At 49.9% G+C, this 25,453-nt stretch overlaps 1 protein-coding gene across 1 annotated transcript; it reads right to left on the reverse strand.

Moving 5' to 3' along the window:
* Positions 1 to 7,311: 7,311 nt before the first annotated feature.
* Positions 7,312 to 24,994, reverse strand: LOC120404008 (patatin-like phospholipase domain-containing protein 1). Its single transcript, XM_039536023.1, has 9 exons — positions 24,793 to 24,994; positions 20,225 to 20,457; positions 18,992 to 19,057; positions 11,653 to 11,862; positions 11,132 to 11,192; positions 10,901 to 10,969; positions 9,720 to 9,843; positions 7,815 to 8,039; positions 7,312 to 7,477 (listed from the first exon to the last, which is right to left on the reverse strand). The coding sequence occupies exons 1-8, from the start codon at positions 24,992 to 24,994 to the stop codon at positions 8,036 to 8,038; spliced, it is 969 nt and encodes a 322-aa protein (XP_039391957.1). The 3' UTR covers positions 7,312 to 7,477; positions 7,815 to 8,035.
* Positions 24,995 to 25,453: the final 459 nt, after the last annotated feature.

Consider the following 25,453-nt stretch of genomic DNA (forward strand, 5'->3'; position numbering starts at 1 on the left):
TACTTTTTGTAGTGACCCATTCACTCCCAGTCTTTATTCGGGCCTAATTTGATGGTGTCCAGTTTGCAAATTAATTCCAAGCTCTGCGGTTTCTCGTTGGAGTTGGTTTTTGAAGTTTTTTTGTTGAAGAATTGCCACTTTTAAGTCTGTTATTGAGTGTCCAGGGAGACTGAAGTGTTCTACTGGTTTTTGAATGTTCTAATTCTTGATGTCCGATTTGTGTCCATTTATTCTTTTGTGTAGAGACTGTCCGTTTTGGCCAATTTACATGGCAGAGAGGCATTGCTGGCACATATCACATTGGTAGATGTGCAGGTGAACAAGCCCCTAATGGTGTGGCTGATGTGGTTAGGTCCTATGTTGGTGTCCCTTGAATAGATATGTGGATAGAGTTGGCAACAGGGTCTGTTGCAGGGATTGGTTCCTGGGTTAGTGTTTTTGTTGTGTGGTGTGTAGTTGTTGGTGAGTATTTGCTTTGGGTTGGGGGGCTGTCTGTAAGCGAGGACTGGCCTGTCTCCCAAGGTCTGTGAGAGTGAGGGATCATTCTACAGGGTAGGTTGTAGATCGTTGATGATGTGCTGGAGAGGTTTTAATTGGGGGCTATGGGTGACAGCTAGTGGTGTTTTTTAAAAAAATAATAAAACCAGTGAAATAATTAATGTTGATATGTGCAGTTGTTAACTTTAGCATTGTCGTGAATTGAACAGGTTAATTTGAAACAGCAATTTTTTTTTTCCAGTTTGCAGACTCAGGAAGGCAATTCAGCGTGGTCTTGCAGTCAGTTAATATTTTTAAGGTGGTATTCTCAACCATGACAATTGACGACAACTTTTCCTTTTCAAACAAAAATTCTGTGCCGTGGTTCTGTGGCCAGTGACTTTAATATACCAGGATCCACGCAGCTATTGAATCTGGCAGTAACAAGACAAGCCATTATTAAATAACCCAATTCCTGTCACCTTTGTTACATCCCTTTCCTTGTGTATGCTTTGTCTAATGTTAGGGTACGTCCATACTACCGGCCCGGATCGACGGGTAGCGATCGACTTCTCGGAGTTCGATATATCGCATCTCATCTAGACGCGATATATCGAACTTCAAATGCGCTCCTGTCGACTCCGGAACTCCACCACCGCGAACGGCGGTGGCGGAGTCGACGGGGGAGCCGCGGACGTCGATCCCGCGCCGTGAGGACGGGTAAGTAGTTCGAACTAAGGTAGTTCGACTTCAGCTACGCTATTTGCGTAGCTGAAGTTGCGTACCTTAGTTCGACACACCCCGCCTCCCCCCCAGTGTAGACCAGGCCTGAGTAACATCTTTAGGCAGAGACTTTACTTCTCTCTGATTTCATTTGCTATACTGTAACACTGGAGTAACTCCTTTGATCTCAATGCAGTCTAGGGTAACTGAGAGCAGAAAGTGGTCCCTAATCTTTTCCAGACCTGTGGGGAATGTTTTGTACATTATTGGTACTACACCAATAATGAAGGATGTCAATAAGCCAAGTTGCATGGTAAATTTTGGCACAATGTCCTACTCACAAATCTTTATAGTCAGGGAACAAATAATTAAATGCAAGAATTAGCACTTAAATCCCTCTAATCCACAAAGCAATCCCTCTCTGCATATAAAGGCTGTGCAAAAGAAGAAAAAAAATTGTGTGTCATTTTGTTCTGCTTTTTCGTTGCCCTCTAAATAGCAACTCCTGTCTGCAAGACTTTGTGTGGATTATAAATACACACATATAAATATGAAAAGGGCGGGCGGGGGAATTCACCTCAATGGCAGATTTTCTTTGTCATGCAGACCCAATAATATAAATTACATGGTATTTAATGCTGAAGTTCAAAAGGATGCATCTGCTTGGGACGTCTCTCCAAGTGGCTCTGTAGGAAGATGGGTTCCTGGAGGATTATAGTTGCTAAAAATGGACAAAGTCCTATTCAATCATCAAGTTAATTACCCTAAGCAAAGGCAGGATCTAGTCAAAGGAATCTTTAAAATAACCATTTCTTCCAAGTGTAGTCAAGATATTTGAGGTCGGGTCTGAAGCTGCAACATCTGTGCCTCTATCACTTCTCAGAAGTTTCACACTTGATGTCATGGCTTATTTTTGATTGATCACTGTTCTGGTGTAATTTAACCACCTAGATCTGGTCCTAGTACAAGATGAACCATTTTGGATTTCAGTGGCTGTAAACCACACACACCCCGGTGAGTTTTCAAACCTGGGTGCCTGATGTGCCACATCTAAATAGAGCGGCCTGTGCCTTAGTTTCCCTATCTGTAGAATGGGATTAACAACATTTAGAGTGAAATCCTGGTACTACTGAAGTAAATGACAGAACTCCCGTTGATTTCAGTAGGGCTAGGATTTCATCTTCAGTGTGCCTACCTCCTAGGTACGTCATAGAGTTAAATCCATTCAGGTTTGTGAGGCGCTCAGGTGCTATGGAAGTTCATTAATGTTTGTGATAAGTACCTGGGTGAATTAGATACTTTTTTAAAAAGCGGGGAGGGAGGGATTTCTGTGGGGAGCAAGTCTGACTACTAAGGACCCAATTGAAAGCTCACTGAAATCAGTGGGAGTCTTTCCACTGACTGATGCTTTTTGTATTAGGACTCTAGAGACCTGCCACAGCAAAAAAAAAACACCACCCACTTTCACCTGCTGTCTTTAGCTGTGATGATGGGACCCTTAAGCATACGGTTTGCAAGTATCGCAACTGTTTGGTTATAACCTCAAGGAGCACATTGGAAACAAGGCAAGTCAGAGCGCTAAAAATAATGCTACGTCTAATTCACATCTGTCACTTCATAGGCAGCCTGCCAGGTAAGCAAAACATAGTAACAGTAGCTCAAACCTGCGAGCAGTCGCTCCGGTGCCTTCTGAACAACATTCAAATGCCTGCACAGTCCTCCTGAAAAGGGCAGTGTAGTAACGGCCAGAGCCTGGGCTGCCATTGAGGGGCTGGCATAAGATAAGGATGCAACTGGAAAAGCCCCTGATCCCATCAAACATTTGACCCGGCCTTATCAATGAAAAGCCCAAAAGTGATGCCAGGATCATTCGAGCTGCCTTGCTACATTCCCTGACATGGAAAAGGAGAAGCTCACCACTTCTGCCCAGCTTCATCGCTGGTATAACTCCATTAGTATCAGCCAGGGGTGAATATAGCCCAACATGTCATTTCTTGGATTTTCAGGCCAGAGGTCGGTTTGTTGAAAATTGGCATAAAATGGCTCTTCTGTCATCCTATTTTGCTATCGGAATTTGCTTCCTTGTGGTAGATCCTGGACGTTCTGGCTCCATCGAAGCTGTAGAAGCAATGCATTTGGGGCTGCCAGTTATGAAATATTTGTCCCCTGACTTGGTTAATGCTTGGTTTCTTACTGTAACGTAGCCAGGACCAACTGTGTTTTAATCGTGTACCTGAACAAAAGTTACCACTTCGGACACAACAGGGCTATAACAGGGTCATAGTTAAAACACACTTGGGCCCAGATCCTCAAAGGAATTTAGGCACCTTAATTTCAATGGCAGTTAAGTGCCCCTAAATACCTTTCAAGATCTGGGTTTTAGGTCCTATCTAAAATGGAGCAGGATTTTTTACCACAACAGCCAGATTGTCCAGGACATGAGTGCCTTCATGTAGGAATTCAGGTGCCTGATCCATGCCTAGGGTTATTTTAAAACTAAATTGGGCAAAACAGTAGCAAATCACCCGGTAGTGAACAATTCTGCACCGCCTTCTCGGAGGACTGGGTGACGTTCCTATAAGAGGGGGAGGCTAGGGCAGGGGCATGAGTCTGCAGTGATGCAGGTACACTGGTTGTAAAGCTTCCTGTTGCTGGGACTCAGAGAACATGTCTCTGTCCCACCCTACTGCAGGGTCTGGAAGAACAGTTCTGTGTCCCTCCCCAAAAAGACCTCGGTCTTGGGCTTAGTGGAGGGAAAGGGAGCAATAATTAGCCTTGTTGTGGGGTGGAATCCGAAGTCCATCTACAGGAGGTACTTTTGTGGGCCCCGTTACCATGGTATCTAAGTGCCTCAATCTTTAATGTATTTCTTCTTGCAGCATCCTCGTGTGGCAGTGCAGTGCTATTATCCTCATTTTACAGATGGGGAATGGAGGCCCAGAGATACTAAGGGTCTGCTTTTTAACAGTATATCGGAGCCTAAAGACACGGGTCAGCATCCAGGTACCTAACTCCAATGTGAGTTAGTCAGTTTATTAAAGGTATTTAAAAGCCCTTCAGGAACCTAAGTGACTCGCCCAGGGTCATGCAGGGAGTTTGTAGCAGAGCAGGGGTCTCTTAAATCTGGCTAGTGCCCTACCCACTGGGCCATCCTGCCTCTTGAAGTCAACAGGAAGTCTTCCCATTGACTTCAGTGGGCTCTGGATCAGGTCCTTAAGCATGTGTTTATTGCAGAGGAGAAGAGACTGTTTCCTGCCGAAATGTCCTAGATGTCTCTCCTGGGGGGGTAACTGCTGACTGACACATACCTGAGAGCGAGAGGGAAGCTACCTCTGTAACAAAGGCAATAGGTTCGTTCCCAGGGGTATCAGGATGCCGACATTGTCTTAGAAAGGAACAGTAAGTGCTGTGCTCATGGAGACCTTCTGCTTAATCCCAGCACTGTCCTGCCTCCCAAGGGTTTATGAAGATAGGAATGTTTAACAGATGGTGAGGCGCCGATGTGTGATGGTAATGGGGAGCGTACAAATACCATTAGGTAGACCTAGGCCAGAATTATGCCTCTGCCAGCGGCCGGCTTCAGAGGAAGGTGCAAGAAACCTGACCGTAGACAGATTTGGGATAATCTGCCCCCTAATCCATAATAGCTAGAGATTGGTCTAAACCCTGTAGCATGAGGTCCCATGCTTTTTTTGTAATATTTACTATGATAACTCTGGCTAGTCTTTTTAACTTTTAAATGCCCAGTCCTTTTTGGAATATTGCTAAATTCCCAGCCTCGGTGACATAATGTGGCAAGGAGTTCCCCAGTCTAAATATATCTTGTGTGGGGAAAAAAAATGTTTCCTTTGAGTGGTTTTTAATGTGTGGCCCTTTGTCACCATTTCCAGCAGGTGAGAACAGGGCCCTAAATAGGCAAGAAAAGCAACAACTGCTACTGCACTATGGCAAAGGTAAAGGCTCTGGCTTTCCTTTGGGGCCTTTGGTTTTCACTAGCCCTGTTTCATCTACTCTGAGATCTCTGTGGGAAATGCAGAGGAGGCTTGCCAAGATTGCGAGGAGAATGTCAGGACAGATGGTTGGATAGCCTTAGGGTGACCAGATGAGATGAAGAAAATATCGGGACACATGGGGAAGGGGGTCCACCAGCAGCGGGGGGTGGGGGGAGAGCCAAGTGCTGCTGGCGGAGTGAAATATCAGGACAAATTGCGTCCCAACACAAGATCGGTCGGGACACAGGACAACCACCCAAATATCAGGAAGGTCCCGATTTTTTCGGGACGTCTGGTCACCCTAGATAGCCTCAAAGCCTGGTAACTATGCTGTGCCTGGGATCTATGACCAAAACTGGGATCTCTAGATTCAAACTGCTCTATCAGTTCAGCTGCATAATGGAAATTCTAACTACTGGGGGAGAGGGTGGCCATGCTATTTGGGGGCAGGCATGTTTGGGCTGAGCCTGATATCCAAGCACCTATTGATTTTTAGGGCTTCCTTTAGCTGAATTTGCTCTACAGACCATTAGCCATTTTTTTAAGGCTTGTGTTTGTTCATTCATGTTTGTTTCACACCCATCAGCTTTCAGTTGAAGTGTCAGTTGCCCAGATTACTGGGCTCAGCTGCTGAGATCACCTCCTATGTCAGACAAGCTGCCTGAGAACACAGTGTTTTCTCTCAGTTAGAGGTAAGAGCAACTTGAATGAGTGTTTCAGCTGGGGTTTATCGCCTTTTCACACCTCCAGTGGTCATTAGAGTAGGAAGCAGTGTGTCGTAGTAGGGACAGCAGGTTAGTAACATCAAAAATCCAGGGCTCTGTTCCTGATTCTGCCACCGAATGATTTTGGGACAGTCCTTTAACTGCTCTGTGCCTCAGTTTCCCTACATGTCATATTATAATGATAATAAGACTGGCCCTCGGTAGATACCTCTGCGGGCCCTGTCACTATAGCATCTGAATTATACTTGTCCACCTTTGTGCTTTGATGTTCTGGGTTGGAAGATGCCATGGAAGTGTGTAGAGTTATTAGTGTCCTATTACCTTAAACATCCCACAATAGGTGTTGTCAGAGCAAGGGTGTTAATCCCAGTCTCCTGGCTAAATTCCTAAATTAGGTAAATATATTCTGCCTACAGGTATTAAACACGCCTCCTTATAGCTGAACTGGATGCAATATTCTTCCTCTCTTATGGTGTTGTGGAACATTGTTGTGCTCAGTTTAAAAACTGCTGCATTTCACTTCAGAGGTGGCTACATATCAGTGGCGCACGTTGTGTTGGAAGCAAAATTTTTTAAAGAGCAGTTCTACTCTCACAGTGTAAGAATGGCACGTTCTCATCAGCTCTGTCCCCTCTGTACATTTCAGATTCATACTTGCTCCCTTTAGAACCCAGCATTTGGCCCATACCATTTTTGTTACCGATGATTTTGCACAAGCCAGAAAAGAAACAGCTTGACTTTCAAATCTCAGGATGTGTGCGCATCTTTGGCCGTGAAGGGAAAAAAGCAGCCATCATTTGACTGGTATACTGAGCAAATCCACACCAAAAACCGCTAAGGCTCAATAAACATGGAACACTAAGTTGTCACTTTCAAGAGCGGAACCAAACTTGGAATCTGAAGGCTAGTGAGAGGAACAACTGCACTGAAGGCAAGAGCTGAAGGAAACACAAGTCACAGTCAGAGATTATAAACTCTTTGGCGCATGGACCATCTTTTTGTTTTAAAGTTGAGCACGTGCTTTGCCTAGTACCGGACTTTACAAACAGATGGTTTTGCAGCTCCCATTGATTTGGTCTCCCACAGGGTCTTTCCCATTAACTGAGCAGTGGTTCATCAACAAAGGACTTAACTTTAAGACTAAGGGTTTGCTAGGCAAAACTCCCCAGCGACTTCAGTGGGAGGTTTGCTTAAGTAAAGACCACAGGATTTGACTCAGATTAACAGACACATTTGTTTCACACTCACTCATCCCTTAAGATTTGTGGCGTCTCCTCTTCCCCTGATGGGGCTAGGTTAGTCAAGGTGCAGCAGCAGAAGGGCTATTTGTTTAAGCTTTGCAGTATATTTCATTGTGTAACTCTTACGCCTTTGCCTTCTGTATAATACCCCTTTATAATGGCTCCCTGGTGTGCAGAGATCAGCAGCTGCAGAGCATGCAGTTCAGTGCAGATTGTTTCAGAAGACACACACTGTGCTCGCTCTTGGAGACTTTACTTTTGTTCTTTCTTGCTTAGTTGTGCCCTCAAATCAATAAAAGCTCTTCCTGGCTGAAAGTACCTATTTGCACATTGTATATGGGAAATGCAACAGATGTAATCAGCTCTGATATATCAGAGGAAAGAGAAATCTTTATTATTGTTTTATAGTACAGCACCATAGCTATGCATAAAACAAACAAAAAACACAGCCTCTACCCCAGGTCCTTACAATCAGAGAGGAGTAGGGCACCTGACTTCATTCCAAAGGCCACCCCAGGAGTCCTTTGCTGGACTCTGAACCCCATCCCAGGGGTTGCACAGATAGTTGGATAAAACTCAGCGTGACACAGTGAGAAGGGAGGGCAGGCAAAGTGGGGTAGGAATGGGAGGGAGATGTGCACAGGCTATTAGGTTACCTGGTATCACAATTCATGCTGTATTAATCCCATTTCTTTACATATATATTATTTATACATGTAAAGCCTGATTTCCAGAGTACCCATGATCTCATCTGAAGTCAATGGCAGCTGTGGGTTCTGCGCAAGGAAACGGCGTCTTCACTTGGTCCATCCCTTTTGAAGGCTTTCAATAAGAAGTCGCCCTGGTTTAGATTTTCCAGAACAGCCCTCGTCAGCAGTTACCTAGAGAAAGTAAAGAGAGATGATCACTTTCCAGCGGTGATAATATTTTGGACCACCATATGGTCAAGAAAATGGCAAACACCACTTTGATTCCTCCATGTTGCCCCTACCACCACCCTGTAAATGCTGCTATTTATCCACCTGCATGTTTCATTTCTGACCCATCTTTCCTGATTCTGCTACAAATTTAGAAAGGAAGTTTAGGAACCAGATTTCATTCTTCACCTACGCACTAGGGGTGGCTGGGTGGTGTTAGTGGCCTGTGAGATACAGGAGGTCAGGCCCTTCTGGCCTTGAACTCTGTGACTTCACATGTACTTCAGAGTGGGCCCAGTGGCCAACTGGACAGCACAACAGACTGCCCTGGTCCTCATTCCAGGCCTGATCCAGAGCCCATTAAGTCAATGGAAAGACTCCCATTGACTTCAGTGGGCTTTGATCAGGCCCTTGCAGAGCATAGTTATGCAGCTGCTGTCAGAATGGCCTCCTTGGAAGTTGGATTATTGGTTGTCTTCCTGTACTGAGCAAACATTTCTCCCCTGGCATAGATCCCTGGAGCTCTAATAAACGAAGGCCATCTCTCCAGTTACAAGTGTACAGCGGCACATTGTACCGATATAGCTGTGCTGCTGTAAAAGCGCTTGTGTGGCTGCACTGTGCTGATGGGAGAGAGCTCTCCTGTCGACATGGAAAACCAGCTCAAGAGCGGCGGTAGCTATGTCAGCGGGAGAGCGGCTCCTGCTGACATAGCGCTTATGCCAGCAAAACATATGTTGCTCACGGGGTGTTGTGGTTTTTTTTCCCCCACCCCTGAGTGACAAAAGTTTTGCCAACATAAGTACTAGTGTAGACACGGCCTACATTGAATTGTTTTTCTTTCTAATTTGGATTATTTGGGGAGGGAGGTTTACAAAGTGACAATAAAAGGCTAGAAGAAGTTTATAGGAAGACTTAGAATTATTTAACATCTCTATTGTAGGGCGTTCTAATTCAAAGACCCCTTGTCCGAATCTATTCAAATTTTGCAAAACAAAAGTTGTACTTTGGCACTGGATCTAACCAATCAATAAGGTAGCTGATAGGACTTTTCTTGTGGAATATATTTGGGAGGGGCAAAATAGGACGTAAAAGAGAAACCCAATTTCATTTTTAACCCCGGATTAGCAACTCCCACTGATTGATTTAGCTTATTAGAACTTATTCTTACACACTCATTCGGAGATAGATGCAAGCTAAGTGACTTATCCAAGGTGTCACAGCGAATCAGTGGCTGACCTGGGTGCAGAACCCAGGTGTCCTGGCTACTTGTCAACTAAGGGACACTGGAGTCAGATTCTCAGCTGGGGTAAATCAGAATAACTCTAACTGGAGTCGTTGGCACTATGCCAATTTACACCAGGTGAGAAGCGGTTCCACTCTCTCCTCCCTTAGGCTGTGTCTTCCTTAGGGAAAAAAAGTGTGTTCTTCTGTCAAATTAGCTGAACATCCCTGAGGAAGACAAGGCAGTGCGTAGTTTTCACACAAGTGAACTGGTCGAGTTCAAGACTATGGGGGGAGCCTTGTCTTCACTGTGCTGCTAACTCGAATGAAGAGCACCCCCTTCTTTTCTGATGAAGACAGGGCCTTTGTGGCTAATGCTGTTGTGAAAAGAGCTAAAATCCTCATACAGGTCGTTCTCACCTGTCACTGAGAGGAAGTGATGGGTCCATGTGAAGTTTGCATGGCACAAAATGCTGTGATGTGATCTCAGCAGCTGAGTCCAAGGATCCAGGCGTCTCCTGGCTCTTCGGGGCAGGCAGAGCTACTGCTAAAAGCCAAGGGAGGTGACACAAACAAATGCAATCCTTAAATATCAAGTGGTCAATAAAGGCAAATTCAATTAAGATGAAACTCAAATATCTGCTCCCCCTTATTATTATGGGGTCAGTGCCAGGGGCAAAGGGATAAAGCTGCAGACCAGCCACTGACCATAGAATCATCCTCAACTCCCTCCCCCACCCCATCCAGTGTCCAAATTGGAGTGCATGCTCCTCTCGGAAAGACCCCTCTGGGGCTGCTGCTGGCCATGGCTCCCAATGCACATCTATGATGCTACATAAGTAATGAATAATCACCATATAAGATTGTAGGGGAGGGATAGCTCAGTGGTTTGAGCATTGACCTGCTAAACCTAGGGTTGTGAGCTCAATCCTTGAGGGGGCCATTTAAGTATCTGGGGCAAAAATCTGTCCGGGGATTGGTCCTGCTTTGAGCAGGGGGTCGGACTAGATGACCTCCTGAGGTCCCTTCCAACCCTGATATTCTATGATAACCACCTCTGCCTCTCAGCCCTGAGGGAGTGAGAGAGATATTGGCCTGAGTCAGCCCATGGGGTAACAGGGAAGAGCAGTATATATGATGATGTTTCACACAGAACCAGCTCTGCAAGGTGCACCAATAACAGTCACTTTAGTGAATATGGCCTTAACTCCCTCCCATAGGCACTGACTTTTATTTTTCCTTGCAGGTGCCCCACAACTCTCTCTGCCCCAAGGCCCCACCCTCACCCTGCCTCTTCTCACCACTCCCCTCCCTGAGGCCCTTGCTGCTCTCTGTCCTCCCCCAAGCCCCTCCCCAAGCCACCAATCAGCTATGGTTGGTGGGTGCTAAGCTCCCACTATTTTTTTTCCAGCCCTGAGCACCCACAGAGTTGACACCTATGCTCCCTCCCCTTCCTGATGGTCTCCTCACCACGTTCCTGATGGGTTTGCAAAGGAGGTACTCCATGTCCTTTCACTTCCTGCAGCATGCCATAGAGATCTCAGTGTAATGTTACTCAGCTAGTGAAAACCAAGGGGAGAGACGAAATACAGATCCTCTACCTTTGTCACAGTGCACAGGCGTCTGCTGCGGTATTTTCTTGTCCGTTCCATTTACTGTGCAGTTCTCCCCTATTGATAATTGCAAGAGTTACATGTTCACAAATAATCACATGAACTTGGGTGATGTGTAATGACCTGGGATTGTGCAAAAAATCCCAGTGATGCTTTGTAAGACAGAGCAAGCTAGGAATTCCTAATTCACATAGGCCTACTAATCTTTGTAACACTTACTGTGCCTCTGTAAGAAGAAAATGGCATCATGATATCCTTGTAAATAAAACTCATGTAGCACCTGCAGCGAAAACCACACAAAAAATTGCCAAATTTCACTCAGTGTTATAAAGGATAGTCATTCCAAGTGCAAAAAAAGTACCCCGTAGGCAGTAATCACAGTGTTGCCAACTCTTGCCATTTCATTGTGCATCTTGCAATATTTGGTGTTTTTTTTAAAAGCACCAGCTACTGGACTCGTGATTTTTTTTAACTTTATTCTTTTATTTATTTATTTATTCATTCATTTTTTGTGAGCATCTCTGCTTTCATTAAAAAACATTGCTGTGGAGAAAAGCCTGAAAATTCGAATTCTAAAGGCTGAAACATCAGAAGGCAAATAGAACCTATCCAGAATTTTTTCCTAAGGCAGTTTTTTTCTAAGGCAATTTTTAAGCAATCTCATGATTTATGATCCTCACATGCTTGGGGTTGGCAATACTGAAATGATCTGGCACTGTGCAGTCCCTGAGGCTACTCACCGAAAGACTGGGTGGGAAAATACTATAACTAAACCTGCACAAGTTCTCAACTGAGAGCTGGAAGGTGCTTCGGAAGAAGCTAATGCAGTTGAAATAGGCAGGGCAGTCCCTCGGGCAGATGTCAACCTCTCCTGTGTAAGGGGATACCGTGATCATGGTTTCCGAGTCCGAGCCAGGCTGCATGTTAGTCATACCTCCATCAATGTAGCGCTGGGAAGACATGCAGTTTGAATCAGATAATGGGTCATCTTTGGTGTGGATCACAGCATGCTTATCCCATGTGCACGCCTTAACAAGAGAGCCAAATCCCATTAGAAAGTCCAGATCACAGCTTAGGCACGTAAAATGGGAACTTTTGGGCCTGGTTCTCATTTACATTAAGGCCGCATAATGCTGGAGTGCAAATCACATTGATGCCCATTTTAAGGCCTTTTTACATTGTCTTAGTGCAAATGAGAATCAAGCCCTTGTGTAGCTAATGCCATTAAATGAAGAGGGGTCTCGTGGCTAAGGCAGCGGATTGGGAGTAAAGAGATCTAGGGAGTAAATCAGCACAGGTTCATTGCGTTTACTGGAGCTATTCCAATTCACAGCAGGTGAGAACATGGTCCCTAGATTCTAGGTGCCATTGTGTAGCTCTGGGTCCAGGACAGGCCCTTATATGCATACTGCAAATGAATATAAACTTGTGCCAGCCGGGGCCCATGGTGGTGCTATTGGCTCAAGCAAACACTTGCAACCTGGACGGATCCATATGCCCAGAGCTTGACTCAACTTGCTGGTTTCGTTTGCGCTTTCGCCTCCTCCACAGCTGCTAGCCAACTGGAAACTTACATCAAAACTCAAGGAGTGTGAAGTCCCATGGACTTATAGATTCTTCTTCGAGTGATTGCTCCAATGCATTCCAGTTAGGTGTGCGCACCGCGTGTGCACGGCTTCTCGGAACTTTTTTCCCTAGCAACCCCGGCGGGCCGGCTGGCGCCCCCTGGAGTGGTGCCGCTATGGCACTAAATATATACCTCAGCCGGCCAGTCCGCTCCTCAGTTCCTTCTTACCGCCCGTGACGGCAGTTGGAACTGTGGAGTGCTTGATAGCTCTTCACGTCCCTAGCTTTCTCTAGTTCATTGTTGTACATAGTTAGCATAGTTAGTTATAGTTGTTAAGTTAGCAATAGTTAGTGTTAGATAGATAGGCTAAAAAAGGGGGGGGTTCCCCCTTTTTTGCCTTAGCCGGTGCGGGCTCATGCCCAAAGCACCGGGCTTTAAGCCCTGCACGGTGTGCCAGAAACCGATGCCCGTAGGAGACCCGCACGACGCGTGTCTCCGCTGCTTGGGCGAAGGGCACAGGACTGACAAGTGCCAGATCTGTTTAAAATTCAAGCCGCGGACCCGCAAGGATCGAGATAGCCGCTTGAAACAGATCCTCATGGAGGCGTCCCTCCAACCACCGGCACCGCCCGCGCCGCTTCCGCGGCCTCCCGTGCAGGACATACCGCCGGCACCGACTGCGGTACTGCCGGCGAAGAAAGCGGTTGCGAAGACTCGGCACCGCTCGCTCTCGCCCGCCAGGAAACAACGACTGGCGAAGGCTCTGGCTCAGGCTCGCGTTCAGGACTCCGCCAAGGCGACTCCGCAGCCTGCAGCCCCTGTGGTGCCTCTGCACAAACAGTGCACTGCACCTGTGACTCCGGCGCCGCAAGGGCCGTCGAGTCCGGCGCCGCCTCGCTCCCCGGTTCCGTCCGTGGTCGAGCCTCGGCTGCCGTCGACGCCGGAGACATTTACCTCCGCGCGAGAGCTGATACAGCTCATAGAGGCTCCAGGCCTCCGGCCCCCGGCACCGCCGGCGCGGGCTGTCGTCTCCAGAGGCAAACCGGCAGCAATGGTCCGGCCACCCTCTCTGGAATCAAGGCGTGGACATCGGACATGGTCCCGGTCTCGTTCCCGCACCGTCGACAGCTTGCCGTCCCGCCGATCGCGTTCCCGGCACCGCACTCCATCGCGGCACCGATCGCAGTCAGCCCGTCGGTCGAAGTCCCAGTACCGCTCCGCTTCGCGGTACCGGTCGCACTCCCGACGTCGCACCAGATCGAGGTCGCCACCAGCTCGGCACCGACGGTCTCAGTCCCGGCACCGTTCCCGGCGCCCCGACTCCCGCGGACGCTCCAGGCATCGCAGTTCGCGCTCTCGGTCGAGCTCCCGGCACCGGTCGAGCTCCCGGCACCGCGATGACCATGGTCGGTCTCGACATCGGAGATCTTACTCCCGGTCGAGCTCCCGGCACCGGACCAGCCCCCGGCACCGGTCGAGTTCCCGGCACCGGTCGAGCTCCCAGCACCGTGGAGACAGTCGAGCGAGGTCGCCTTCCCGGCGCCGACGGGAAGAGCATCCCTCGGCGGTATGCCCTGGTCCTTCCTTGGCACCTCCCTGGCCTTCCCGCCCTGAGTCGCTCGCTTCCGGCGCAGAAGCCTATGGCCTCCCGCCTCCGACGCCACCACCCCAGCCTAGCGGGGCCCAGCAGTGGGGTTTTTGGGTCCCATGGGCACAATACGAGTCGGACGCTGTGCCTGTTCCGCCGAGGCCTCCAGGGGCCCACCGCACTGTCCCAGAGGCGTCGATATCTCGACCACCGCCATCCCCACCACCAGCCGTTCCGGTGGCGCCAGACGGCCCCTCCGAACCCCCAGCCCACCACGCAGTGGACCCCTCTTCGGCTGAGGTCGTTCAGGAGTTATCCTCCTCATCCTCTCCCGATGAGGCAGTGGCCGGCGCGGCATCAAGGGAGCCGCCCCCCGTTGATGCAAAGGCGCATCAGGACCTACTCCGCCGTGTGGCGACGGCCATGGACCTCCCTGTCGAGGAGGTAAAGGAGGACGAGGACCCCATCACGAACGTGCCAGTCCGGGTTGCGTTACCTTTTGTACGCACGGTCCAGAGGAACGCTACCACCATTTGGCAAACGCCCGCTTCTGTGCCCCCCACAGCCAGGGGCGTGGAAAGAAAGTACTCAGTCCCTCCCACGGGATATGAGTACTTGTATGTGCATCCAACTCCGGACTCCCTGGTGGTACAGTCCGTTAACGATAGGGAGCGTAACGGCCAGCCGGCCGCCGCCCCAAAGGCGAAAGAGGCACGGCGGATGGACCTTCTCGGCCGAAAGGTCTATTCAGCAGGGGGCCTGCAGATGAGGATCGGTAACCAACAGGTCCTCCTGGCCAGATACGTGTTCGACATACTCACGTCCCTGGCCAAGTTCACTGACCTCCTGCCGTCCACATCCCGCCAGGACTTCACCACAATGTTGGAGGAAGGGAGGCGATCCTCTCGCTCCTCCATTACAGCCGGCCTCGACGCGGCAGACTCAGGGGCACGGACCTTAGCGACAGGGGTCACAATGCGGCGCATTGCCTGGCTCCAATCTTCCACCCTGCCTCCGGAAGTCCAGTTCACTCTCCAGGACTTGCCCTTTGACACCAAGGGGTTGTTTTCGGAGAAGACGGATTCGCGGATCCAGTCACTAAAGGATGGCCGGGTGGCGATCCGTACACTCGGCATGCATACGCCGGTGACGCAGCGCAGGCCATTCCGCCCGCAGCCCTCCCGCTATCAGTCGCAGTACCGACCCTACCCGGCTCGGCGACCGGCCCAAAATCGCCGTCGCCCATCGGGCAACCGCCGAAACCAGGGCCAGGCCGCTTCCAAAGCCCCTCAGGCGGCGAAGCAACCCTTTTGATGGGACGCACGAGGGCTGCACATCACTCTCCCCTCCGGATCCTCCCCGTTTATTTCACAACCGCCTCTCCCGGTTTTTCTTGGCATGGTCCCGAGTAACATCGGACAGCTGGGTGCTCAGCGCGGTCCACTCGGGATACCGTCTTCAGTTTGTTTCGCCCCCTCCTTCCCACCCACCTTCCCTGTCCCTCTTCAGGGACCCCTCTCACGAGCAAGTCCTCATACAAGAGGTCCAGACTCTGTTGAGCGTGGATGCCATAGAGGAGGTGCCTCCCTCCAGGCGGGGCAGGGGATTTTACTCCAGGTATTTCCTCATCCCCAAGGCGAAAGGCGGGCTACGTCCTATCCTGGACCTTCGCGGGCTGAACAGATACCTACTCAAGCCCAAGTTCCGCATGGTCACCTTGGGGACCATCATTCCCTCCCTGGATCCGGGAGACTGGTTTATGCCCTCGACATGAAGGACGCCTACTTCCATGTCGCTATCTACCCCCCTCATCGGCGCTACCTTCGGTTTGTGGTCAACGACGCCCACTACCAGTTCGCCGTGTTGCCATTCGGCCTTTCGACCGCCCCCAGAGTATTCACCAAATGCATGGCGGTCGTCGCCGCAGCCCTACGACGGAACCACATACATGTTTACCCGTATCTGGATGACTGGCTGATCCGCGGTCTGTCCAGACAACTCGTGGAGAGTCAGATTGTAGAGGTCCTGGCCCTCTTTCGGCGTCTCGGTCTTCTCGTCAATACCGAGAAGTCAACTTTGATTCCGACGCAGCGAGTCGAATTCATTGGGGCGGTCCTCGACTCCACGGTGGCCAGAGCCTGTCTCCCTCGTGCTCGGCACCAGACGATGGTCTCCATCATCCGGGACCTCGTCAATTTCCCACTTACGACGGTGCAGTCATGCCTCCGCCTCCTGGGCCACATGGTTTCGTGTACGTACGTCACCGCGTACGCACGACTTCACCTCCGTCCGTTTCAGTCCTGGCTCGCGACGGTGTACCGCCCGCATCGCGACGCCATCGACATGGTGGTCACCGTCAACAGGACGGCTCTTGACTCCCTCCGCTGGTGGCTCGACCCGGAGGTCGTGTGCGCCGGAGTCCCGTTCCACCCTCCTCGGCCATCGGCAACGTTGACCACGGACGCCTCTGCACTCGGATGGGGGGCTCACCTCGGAGACCTGCACACTCAAGGCCTCTGGTCAGCGGGCGAACTCACGCTCCACATCAATGTCCGCGAGCTCCGAGCGATCCGCTTTGCATGTCACACCTTTCGGACCAACCTGCAAGGCCGCTGTGTGACAGTGTTCACGGACAACACAACAGCAATGTTCTACGTGAACAAGCAGGGCGGAGCCCGCTCGTCCCCCCTCTGCAAGGAGGCGATCCTCCTGTGGGACTTCTGCGTGACCCACTCCATTCACCTGGAAGCGTCCTTTCTTCCGGGAGTGCAGAACACGCTGGCGGACCATCTCAGCAGGTCGTTTCTCTCCCACGAGTGGTCCCTCCATCCCGACGTTGCGCACACGATCTTCCAGAGGTGGGGGTTTCCCCGAGTCGACCTCTTCGCCTCCAAGACGAACAGGAAGTGTCTCCAGTTCTGCTCGTTCCGGGGACACTCGCCGGGCTCTCTGTCGGACGCTTTCCTGTATCCGTGGCAGACTCACCTCCTCTATGCCTTCCCTCCGTTTCCGCTCGTGCACAGAGTGCTCCAGAAGCTTCGGAGGGATCGAGCCACCATGATACTCGTGGCTCCAGCCTGGCCGAGGCAGCATTGGTACACCCTGCTGCTCGAGCTCTCCGTTCGGGAGCCCATCACCCTCCCATTGTGGCCGGACCTCATCACGCAGGACTTCGGCAAACTCCACCATCCGAACCTGCAGTCCCTCCATCTTACAGCCTGGTACCTGCGTGGTTGACCCACGCAGAGAGGGACTGTTCGCGGCCGTGCAACAAGTCCTGCTTGAAAGCAGAAAGCCTTCCACTCGTACCACCTACATGGCGAAATGGAAGAGGTTCGCGCTCTGGTGTGACCAGCAAGGGCTCAACCCCTTTGTGGTACCTGTCCCTACCATCCTAGACTACCTATGGTACCTTAAAGAGCAGGGTCTGGCGGTTTCTCCTTGGGTCCACCTCGCATCGGTGTCCGCCTTTTGTCCGTCAGCCGAGGGTCGAACCATCTTCTCCAATCCGATGGTCTCCCGCTTCCTGAAGGGCCTCGACCGCTTATACCCGCCAGTGCGTCGCCCTGCCCAGACCTGGGACTTGAACCTCGTCCTGGCCAGGCTCATGTGTCCACCATTCGAGCCTATGGCCACGTGTTCTCTCCTCTACCTCTCCTATAAGACGGCCTTCCTGCTTGCCATAACATCGGCAAGGCGAGTTTCGGAGCTCCGAGCGTTGACGGTGGGCCCCCCCTACACCGTCTTTCACGCGGATAAGGTGCAGCTTCGTCCTCACCCGGCCTTCCTACCAAAGGTGGTCTCGGCCTTCCACCTTAATCAGGACATCTTTCTCCCGGTCTTCTTCCCGAAGCCCCATGCTTCGCCCCGGGAACAACAGCTCCACACCCTCGACGTCCGTAGGGCGCTGGCGTTTTACATCGACCAGACAAGGTCCTTTCGGCGTTCCACCCAGCTCTTCATCGCAGTCGCTGATCGCATGAAAGGCGAGCCGGTCTCTACCCAGCGCATTTCCTCCTGGGTGACTCAATGCATCAGGTCATGCTACGAGCTGGCTCACGTGAAACCATGCCGACTCACCGCTCATTCTACGAGAGCGCACGCCTCGTCAGCCGCCTTCCTGAGCCATGTCCCCATCCAGGACATCTGCAGAGCGGCCACCTGGTCTTCGGTCCACACCTTCGCCTCCCACTACGCGTTGGTGCAGCAGTCTAGAGACGACGCAGCCTTCGGCTCTGCGGTATTACACTCCGCCACGTCTCACTCCGACCCCACCGCCTAGGTAAGGCTTGGGAATCACCTAACTGGAATGCATTGGAGCAATCACTCGAAGAAGAAAAGACGGTTACTCACCTGTAGTAACTGGTGTTCTTCGAGATGTGTTGCTCCAATCCATTCCAGACCCGCCCTCCTTCCCCACTGTCGGAGTAGCCGGCAAGAAGGAACTGAGGAGCGGACGGGCCGGCTGAGGTATATATTTAGCGCCATAGCGGCGCCACTCCAGGGGCGCCAGCCGGCCCGCCGGGGTTGCTAGGGAAAAAAGTTCCGAGAAGCCGTGCACGCGCGGCGCGCACACCTAACTGGAATGGATTGGAGCAACACATCTCGAAGAACACCAGTTACTACAGGTGAGTAACCGTCTTATATCAGGGTTGGAAGGGACCTCAAGAGGTCATCTAGTCCAACCCCCTGCTCAAAGCAGGACCAATCCCCAGACAGATTTTTGCCCCAGATCCTTAAATGGCCCCCTCAAGGATTGAACTCACAACCCTTTTGAAATTGACAAATATGCTTCTTGGACTAATAACCCACTAGGACCCCAGGCAGTAAGAGCTGCACACCACAGCTGCATGCCTGAGATCCCATGTCAGCCCACTGTCTGGTGGGATCAGAACATTTTCCGCCTGGAGCAAAGAGCACTCACCACGCCTTGGAAGGAGGGAGGGTTGAATCCACAATAGACAGGAATGAAGCAGCTACAGATCACTGCCTGTGGGGAGAGGAGCAGAGGGTTACAGGTGAGTAGAAATAAATATTTTAGAGGTGCATCATCAACCAGGAAATAATGTTTCCCTCTGAAAATGCTGCCCCATTGTTACACGTAACACCTCAGACTGACACGATGGGATGAGCGTAGAGGGGAAAAAACCTGGTTGTCTTTATTTCAGTGTGTTGATGCTGTGCCATTGCCAGCAGTTTGTGTACAGGCTCTTCGGCTGCTCTGCTGTTGGTTAGTTGCACTTTCCATATGAGGTAGGGCAACAGACCAGGTGAGGTGGGGGCTATTCTCATCTCTGCCACAGACTTGTTATGGGACCTTGTGCAAGTCACTTCCCCTCCCTGTACTTCACTTTTTCCATCTGTAAACTGGGCATACAGTCAGTGCTGCCCACTCGTCTAAGGCCGACACATTGTCACAACTGATTCACATGAGGACTGAATTCCAAGAGCCTGTTAAAGGTTTGATTCCCATTGTGCTGCCCGATGGGAGAATTCCAGAGAAACAGATGGTGAATCCAGCCGGACAGCTCTGTAAAGTGCTAGGTCAGAGCAGAACTGGCATTTTCACTCATGGGCACAGATCATGCAACAGGCAGAGTCAGCTACTATGGGTTAATTTGTATATGGCTGCTGCCTCCATATCCAAATGGCCTCTGGATAAATAAGCCAACAAGAGTTAGAGGTGATGGAATATTTTGCTTATGATTTGATGCTCAGCTAGGGGTGGAGTCTCTGTGGAATTGGACCGGGCTGGAATTCTCCTATCCCAGCCTGCACTGCATGTTGCAGAGGGGGAGGTTTAGGTTGGATATTATGAAAAACTTTTTCACTAGGAGGGTGGTGAAGCACTGGAATGGGTTACCTAGGGAGGTGGTGGAATCTCCTTCCTTAGAGGTTTCTAAGGTCAGGCTTGACAAAGCCCTGGCTGGGGTGATTTAGTTGGGAATTGGTCCTGCTTTGGGCAGGGGGTTGGACTAGATGACCTCCTGAGGTCCCTTCCAACCCTGATATTCTATGATTCTATGCACCTGCAGTTTGAGTTAAGCTCAACAGGATTCCTCTCTCCCTAATAAACTCAGTTGTTATTTTCCTAGCTCATCGTCAGTTTAATTACTTCTCCCTCTTCTAAATACATAAGAAACAAAGCCACCATTACCTGTATGATCTCCTCCTTCGATCTGTACTCTGAAATGATGACGTTCTGTAAGTCCAACAAGCGCGTGAGGGAAATACAAAGCTTCCCCGAAGCCAGCTGGTGTGAGTTCTCCGACAGTATTTGACTGAGCCGCTTCTCTATGATCCGAAGCATACGGTAACCTGGACAAAGGGTGAGACTACTCGCTTTCCTGGCTTCTTCCATAGCTTCATGAAAAAATTCTTCTATCAGACCTGGGAGGGAGTAACCGATCTCGATCACCAGCGCATATACACAGAAAGGAACAAATTCTCTCACGTCCCAATTGCAGATGCTATACAGTGATGAGTGTGGTATGAGAACCTATGGAATAGAATGTTGTAAAATCTGGAGACAAGAATGTTGTTGTTACTTGTCTTGTGGTAGTAGCTAGAATTCCCAGTCAGAGGTTCCACATTGCTAGGTGTTGTACACCAAAGTAATGAAATGGTCCCTGTTCCAAGATGCTTATTGCCTAAGATTAAGAGAGTCAAGGGGAGCTGTATGGTACGCATATAGAATTTGGCTCACGGTACTTTACAGTTAATTTGATACCTGGGTAACTTCAGCCTCCATTTAATTGGATCAGAACCCCAGGAACACAAATATTTGTGTTAAGAGAGCCTAAGTTTTTACACAGGTCCAATGTGTCTAGTGAGTCAAAATGTGCCAAACAAATAACAGAGAGTCCCATCTGTGAAGCCCTCCGCAATGATGGGCTAGGCAATATCCATTATTGTTTGTTATTATTAAGGACCTGATCAGATTATCGTGGGGCACCCTAAATAAGGCATTTGCAATCCACTCTGGCCCACAGTCTGGGCCATAAGCGTTTTATTTAGGGTGTAGCCCAGGAAGCAGGTTTACAGTCTGTGACCTTGTAATAGTAACAATTAATAATCCCCAATGGATGTTACTTTGCATGCCATTGGTAATATCTTCAGGGCTGATGCTCTCCATTATATGTCAGGCACATTTGGATTCATTGTAGCCTATCGTGATGTATAAATAATTAGCAATATAAAGCGATCTCACCTAGCACTGGATTGTATGTGAAAACTGTTTCCAAGGAGAATCTCAGAGCATATCTTCTCCACGGTTGCAAAAGAAAGAGCTGTGAATCTGGGCTTTCCCAGTGATTCCTGCAGGGGGAGTTGGGCGGAGTGGTGTGATAAATATCAGGAGTCGAGGAGAAAACAAAAATCAAACAATCTGGCAGGGGGGAAACAAACTTTTCTCCCCTGCAGTTGCTATTTAGCTGACAGCTGCATTTTCACAAGAAAGCATTAAGGACATAAGAATGGCCTATCACGGAGTCTCCGGGCGATGCTCTGGAACTGCTCCCCACAAAGCCAGTCAGGACTTTGGGGAGCCTCCTCTCCCTTGGAGCAGACTGTCTTCAGGGCAAGAAGCTCACACAGCTTCACCTTTCTGGGTCTGACCTTGGAGCATTCAGCATATGCCCCTCCATGCGCTTCCCACAGCGAGTCCGCCCCGGCGGGGTCCTGGGGAAGCCACAGGGTCCTGCACACACCCCCATTTCGCAGTCAGACGTCACTCTTAGCCAGCCAGTAAAACAGAGGTTTATTAGATGACAGGGACACGGTCTAAAACAGAGCTTGTAGGTACAGAGAACAGGACCCCTCAGCCAGGTCCATTCTGGGGCCCAGCGAGCCAAACAACCCCGTCTGCCCACACTTCCCGTCCCCAGTCAGCTCCCAAACTGAAAACCCCCTCCAGCTCCTCCTTCTCTGCTGAGTTCCTTTCCTGGGCCAGGAGGTCACCTGACCTCTTTGTTCTCCCATACCTTTAGCATCCCCTTGCAGGGGGGAAGGGCCTGGGCCATTAGTTGCCAGGAGACAGAATGTCAGCCAGAAACTGAGGCACCCACACAGTATTCAGAGGAAACACCAAGAACAGTCCCACTTCGTCACACGGCCAGACTGGGTCAGACCAAAGGTCCATCCATCCCAGTATCCTGTCTTCTGACAGTGGCCAATGCCACGTGCCCCAGAGGGAATGAACAGAACAGGGAATCATCAAGTGATCTATCCCCTGTCGCCCATTCCCAGCTTCTGGCAAACATGAGATTGGGCAACCACATCTGATCCAAAGCATCCTGGAGTGAATGGAAAGACTTCAGAGGGCTTTAGCTCAACTGTAAATTGGCAGCGATCTCAATGTTGTAGATTTCACCTCAGGAGCAGAATCTAAATATTGCATCATAGACGGCGACTTTTGTAACTAAAGACGCTTGCACATGTTGCTACTAGGCTGTATCTAATACGCCCCAGTGTGCTTCAGCCACACACAACATCACGAGACAGGTCCTTGGATTTGATCCAACCTTACATCTCACCACCCAAACCTCCTTTCAAAACCATGTTGGCTTGCGGAAGGACAAACCCCGCTCACACTCCTCTCTAAAAGAAAGGAATTGATGAGTTAAGAGAAACATCTTCACCCTACTGTATCCTAACACCCAACAACGTGCAGAGCACGCAGACTCAGCACCTCCTCCAAACACAGAGAGATGCTCCGTCCCCTCGTCCATCCACCTTGTGCTGCAATGCCAGGACCTTAACTCTGACTCATCAACAACATTTGGCGTAGGTACACTGGGGAAGTGTGTTTGTGGCCCATTGGCAGGGAGACCTGGTCTGATGAGCTCCAGGATGCTTGTCAAACCAGTTCTGTGGGGAGGAAAAGGAAGTAAGATCCCTGGGCCAAAGGGGGTATGCATGAGGGATGCAGCAATATGCCGGTTATGGCCCACCCAATCCTCATTTATCCCTCTACCATCTTCTTACACATTGTCCCTTGATCCAGACCCCTTCCAGTCTTCTATTCAGGGCTTCTGTCCCCCATTGCCTCTGTCAGAGCTCAGGGCAACTGCCCTTGCATTCCCCTCTGTGGTCCACCAACGGCACCCACTCTGTGCTTCCAGCAACTCAGCCATCACCTCTCGTGGGTAGAGATCTGTCTCTCTCTCCCTCTTGACCGGGGTTTTTCCATGCTGCACAGTTCCCTGCCCTGTGATATCCCCAGTAAGCCAGACTGCCAAAACAGCCCAGCGTCTGTGCTTTGATGTCTCTTTGAAGGCTAGGAACAGCTGTAACTGGCAGCGGTGACAAGTGACCACACAGCCCTTTGTAAGCAAGCACATTCATTCTTAACATGAAAGCATTCCTGAGGAAACCTATTAAAACAATAAAAGAACCTACGCTCGTGCTAACAAATTTACCAGAGATCACCCCTCACTCTGTGAGTGCTCTGGTAGGAGTCAGTCCTTCAAACCACATCAGGGGTTTTTCCTGTGGTTACAGATTCATAGCCTTAGCTCGAACTAGCACCCCCATGAATAGCTCAGTCTTTTCTTTATACAGCTGGGGCCTTTGATACTGAGACTCCAGGAGCAGGTGATTATCAGAAAATGGTCCCCTCCTCAAAGTGTAGGCTGCATTTTTGCATATGCAGAAGTGGGGAATTTGCATTCACCTCCACCTAGAGATTCCCCAGGGAAACCACTTGACCCTCTTTGCCCCCAAAGTCCACTCTTGCCTGGCACATTGTTTGGTATCATACTTTGAAGTTCATAACACTTCCCAATGTTCACATCCCATCTCCGCTCTGGAGGTAAAACAGGCAAAACAGATGGAGAAGCGCCTAGTCTGGGACTCCCGTTGGGACTTAGATGTGAGTTTGGCACCAAGCTGCTCAGTCACGTCAGGACTGAGCAGGCCATGTGCACGCCCAGCTGCAGAAACTTAGGGGTCAGAGGTCTTTGGGTGGCAGCTGAGCAGCGATTTTGTGAATGTCCATGATGCCTAAATTTTGGACTGAGGCACATGCATCTCTCTTGTGAGTAGCCCTAAGTCACTTGCCCAAGGGCGTACAGGAATCTGTGACAGAACAGGGAATTAAACCCAAGTTTCCTCAGTCCTAAAATAATGTCCTAATCATTGGACTAGCCTTCCTCTCATATATACAAGTTGCTACCCTCAGGCATGCCAGGGGGACCTGATAACAATCTTCAAATATGCTAAGGGCTGTTATAAAGAGGACAAGGATCGATTGTTCTCCATGTCCTGAAGGTAGGATAAGAAGTAATGGGCTTCACCTGCAGCATCGGAGATTTAGGTTAGATGTGAGGGAAAACTTTCTAACCATAAAGGAAGTTACGCTCTGGAATGGGCTTCCAAGGGAGGTTGTGGAAGCCCTGTCATTGGTGGTTTTTAAGAACAGGTTGGACAAACCCCTGTCAGGGCTGGTCTAGGTTTCCTTGGTCCTGTCTCAACGCAGGGGGATGGACTAGATCAGTGTTTCTCAATCTTTTTGATACCAGGGACTGTCTTCCTGCTTTCCTAAATGGTGACAGGGAGATCTCACCGGTCCATGGACCGGTCATGGGGAAACACTGGAGTAGCTGACCTCTTGAGGTCCTTTCCAGCCTTCCATTTCTCTGATTCTCTGCCCATTAAATACCCCTAGAAGAAGCCGTGTTTAAAAATACACACATATGGAATGAAGTAAATCGACACCTTCCTTACCTATGTCAACATCACATGCCACTGCTGCAGCTACAACTGACCCACCCGATGCTCCGTAGACCTTGGATGTTGATCTCATTATTTCAGGTGCCAAATCCCATAAAGCCTGCACCACTCCTACTTGGTAGTTTATAAGAAACCCACTACCTGAAAAAGAAAGAGAGATTGGGCCTCCGTGGCCCTTTGGATCTTCTTCAGCCATTGCCAACCATGCTGGGAGCTCAAACCTGCAGTTTGCAAAAGAGTTTGTGGGGTGCCGAGCAGCACTCACCAGATTGTGCTTCTAGTCAGTGACAGAATGGCTGTCTTTTGCTGATGAGCAGTCAACACAGAGGTGTAGGCGGGGTTGGGTGGGGTCACAAGACGCTTGGTCTTTTTATCAAATGCCATTCATCAACTCATAGCAGTGGGATTGCTCCATACCACTTCGCACTCAGTAATTATGAAGGTTGCTTTCTTCATTGGTAATCAGAGTACAAGCGCAACACAAAACCTTATGAAAAAGAAACATTCACATTTTTTGTGCAAACATTAATGACCCCGGTGACAAACTTCAAATGCATTTGTACCGAACTGGCACAGTTTTACCATATAGTAACAGTTTCCTTATCCACTACATGGGCATCATATACATTAGTGGAAACTTTATACAGCTGACTAG

This window comes from Mauremys reevesii, linkage group 4 (genome assembly GCF_016161935.1).
Source record: "Mauremys reevesii isolate NIE-2019 linkage group 4, ASM1616193v1, whole genome shotgun sequence".
In the NCBI taxonomy this organism is placed as follows: domain Eukaryota; kingdom Metazoa; phylum Chordata; order Testudines; family Geoemydidae; genus Mauremys; species Mauremys reevesii.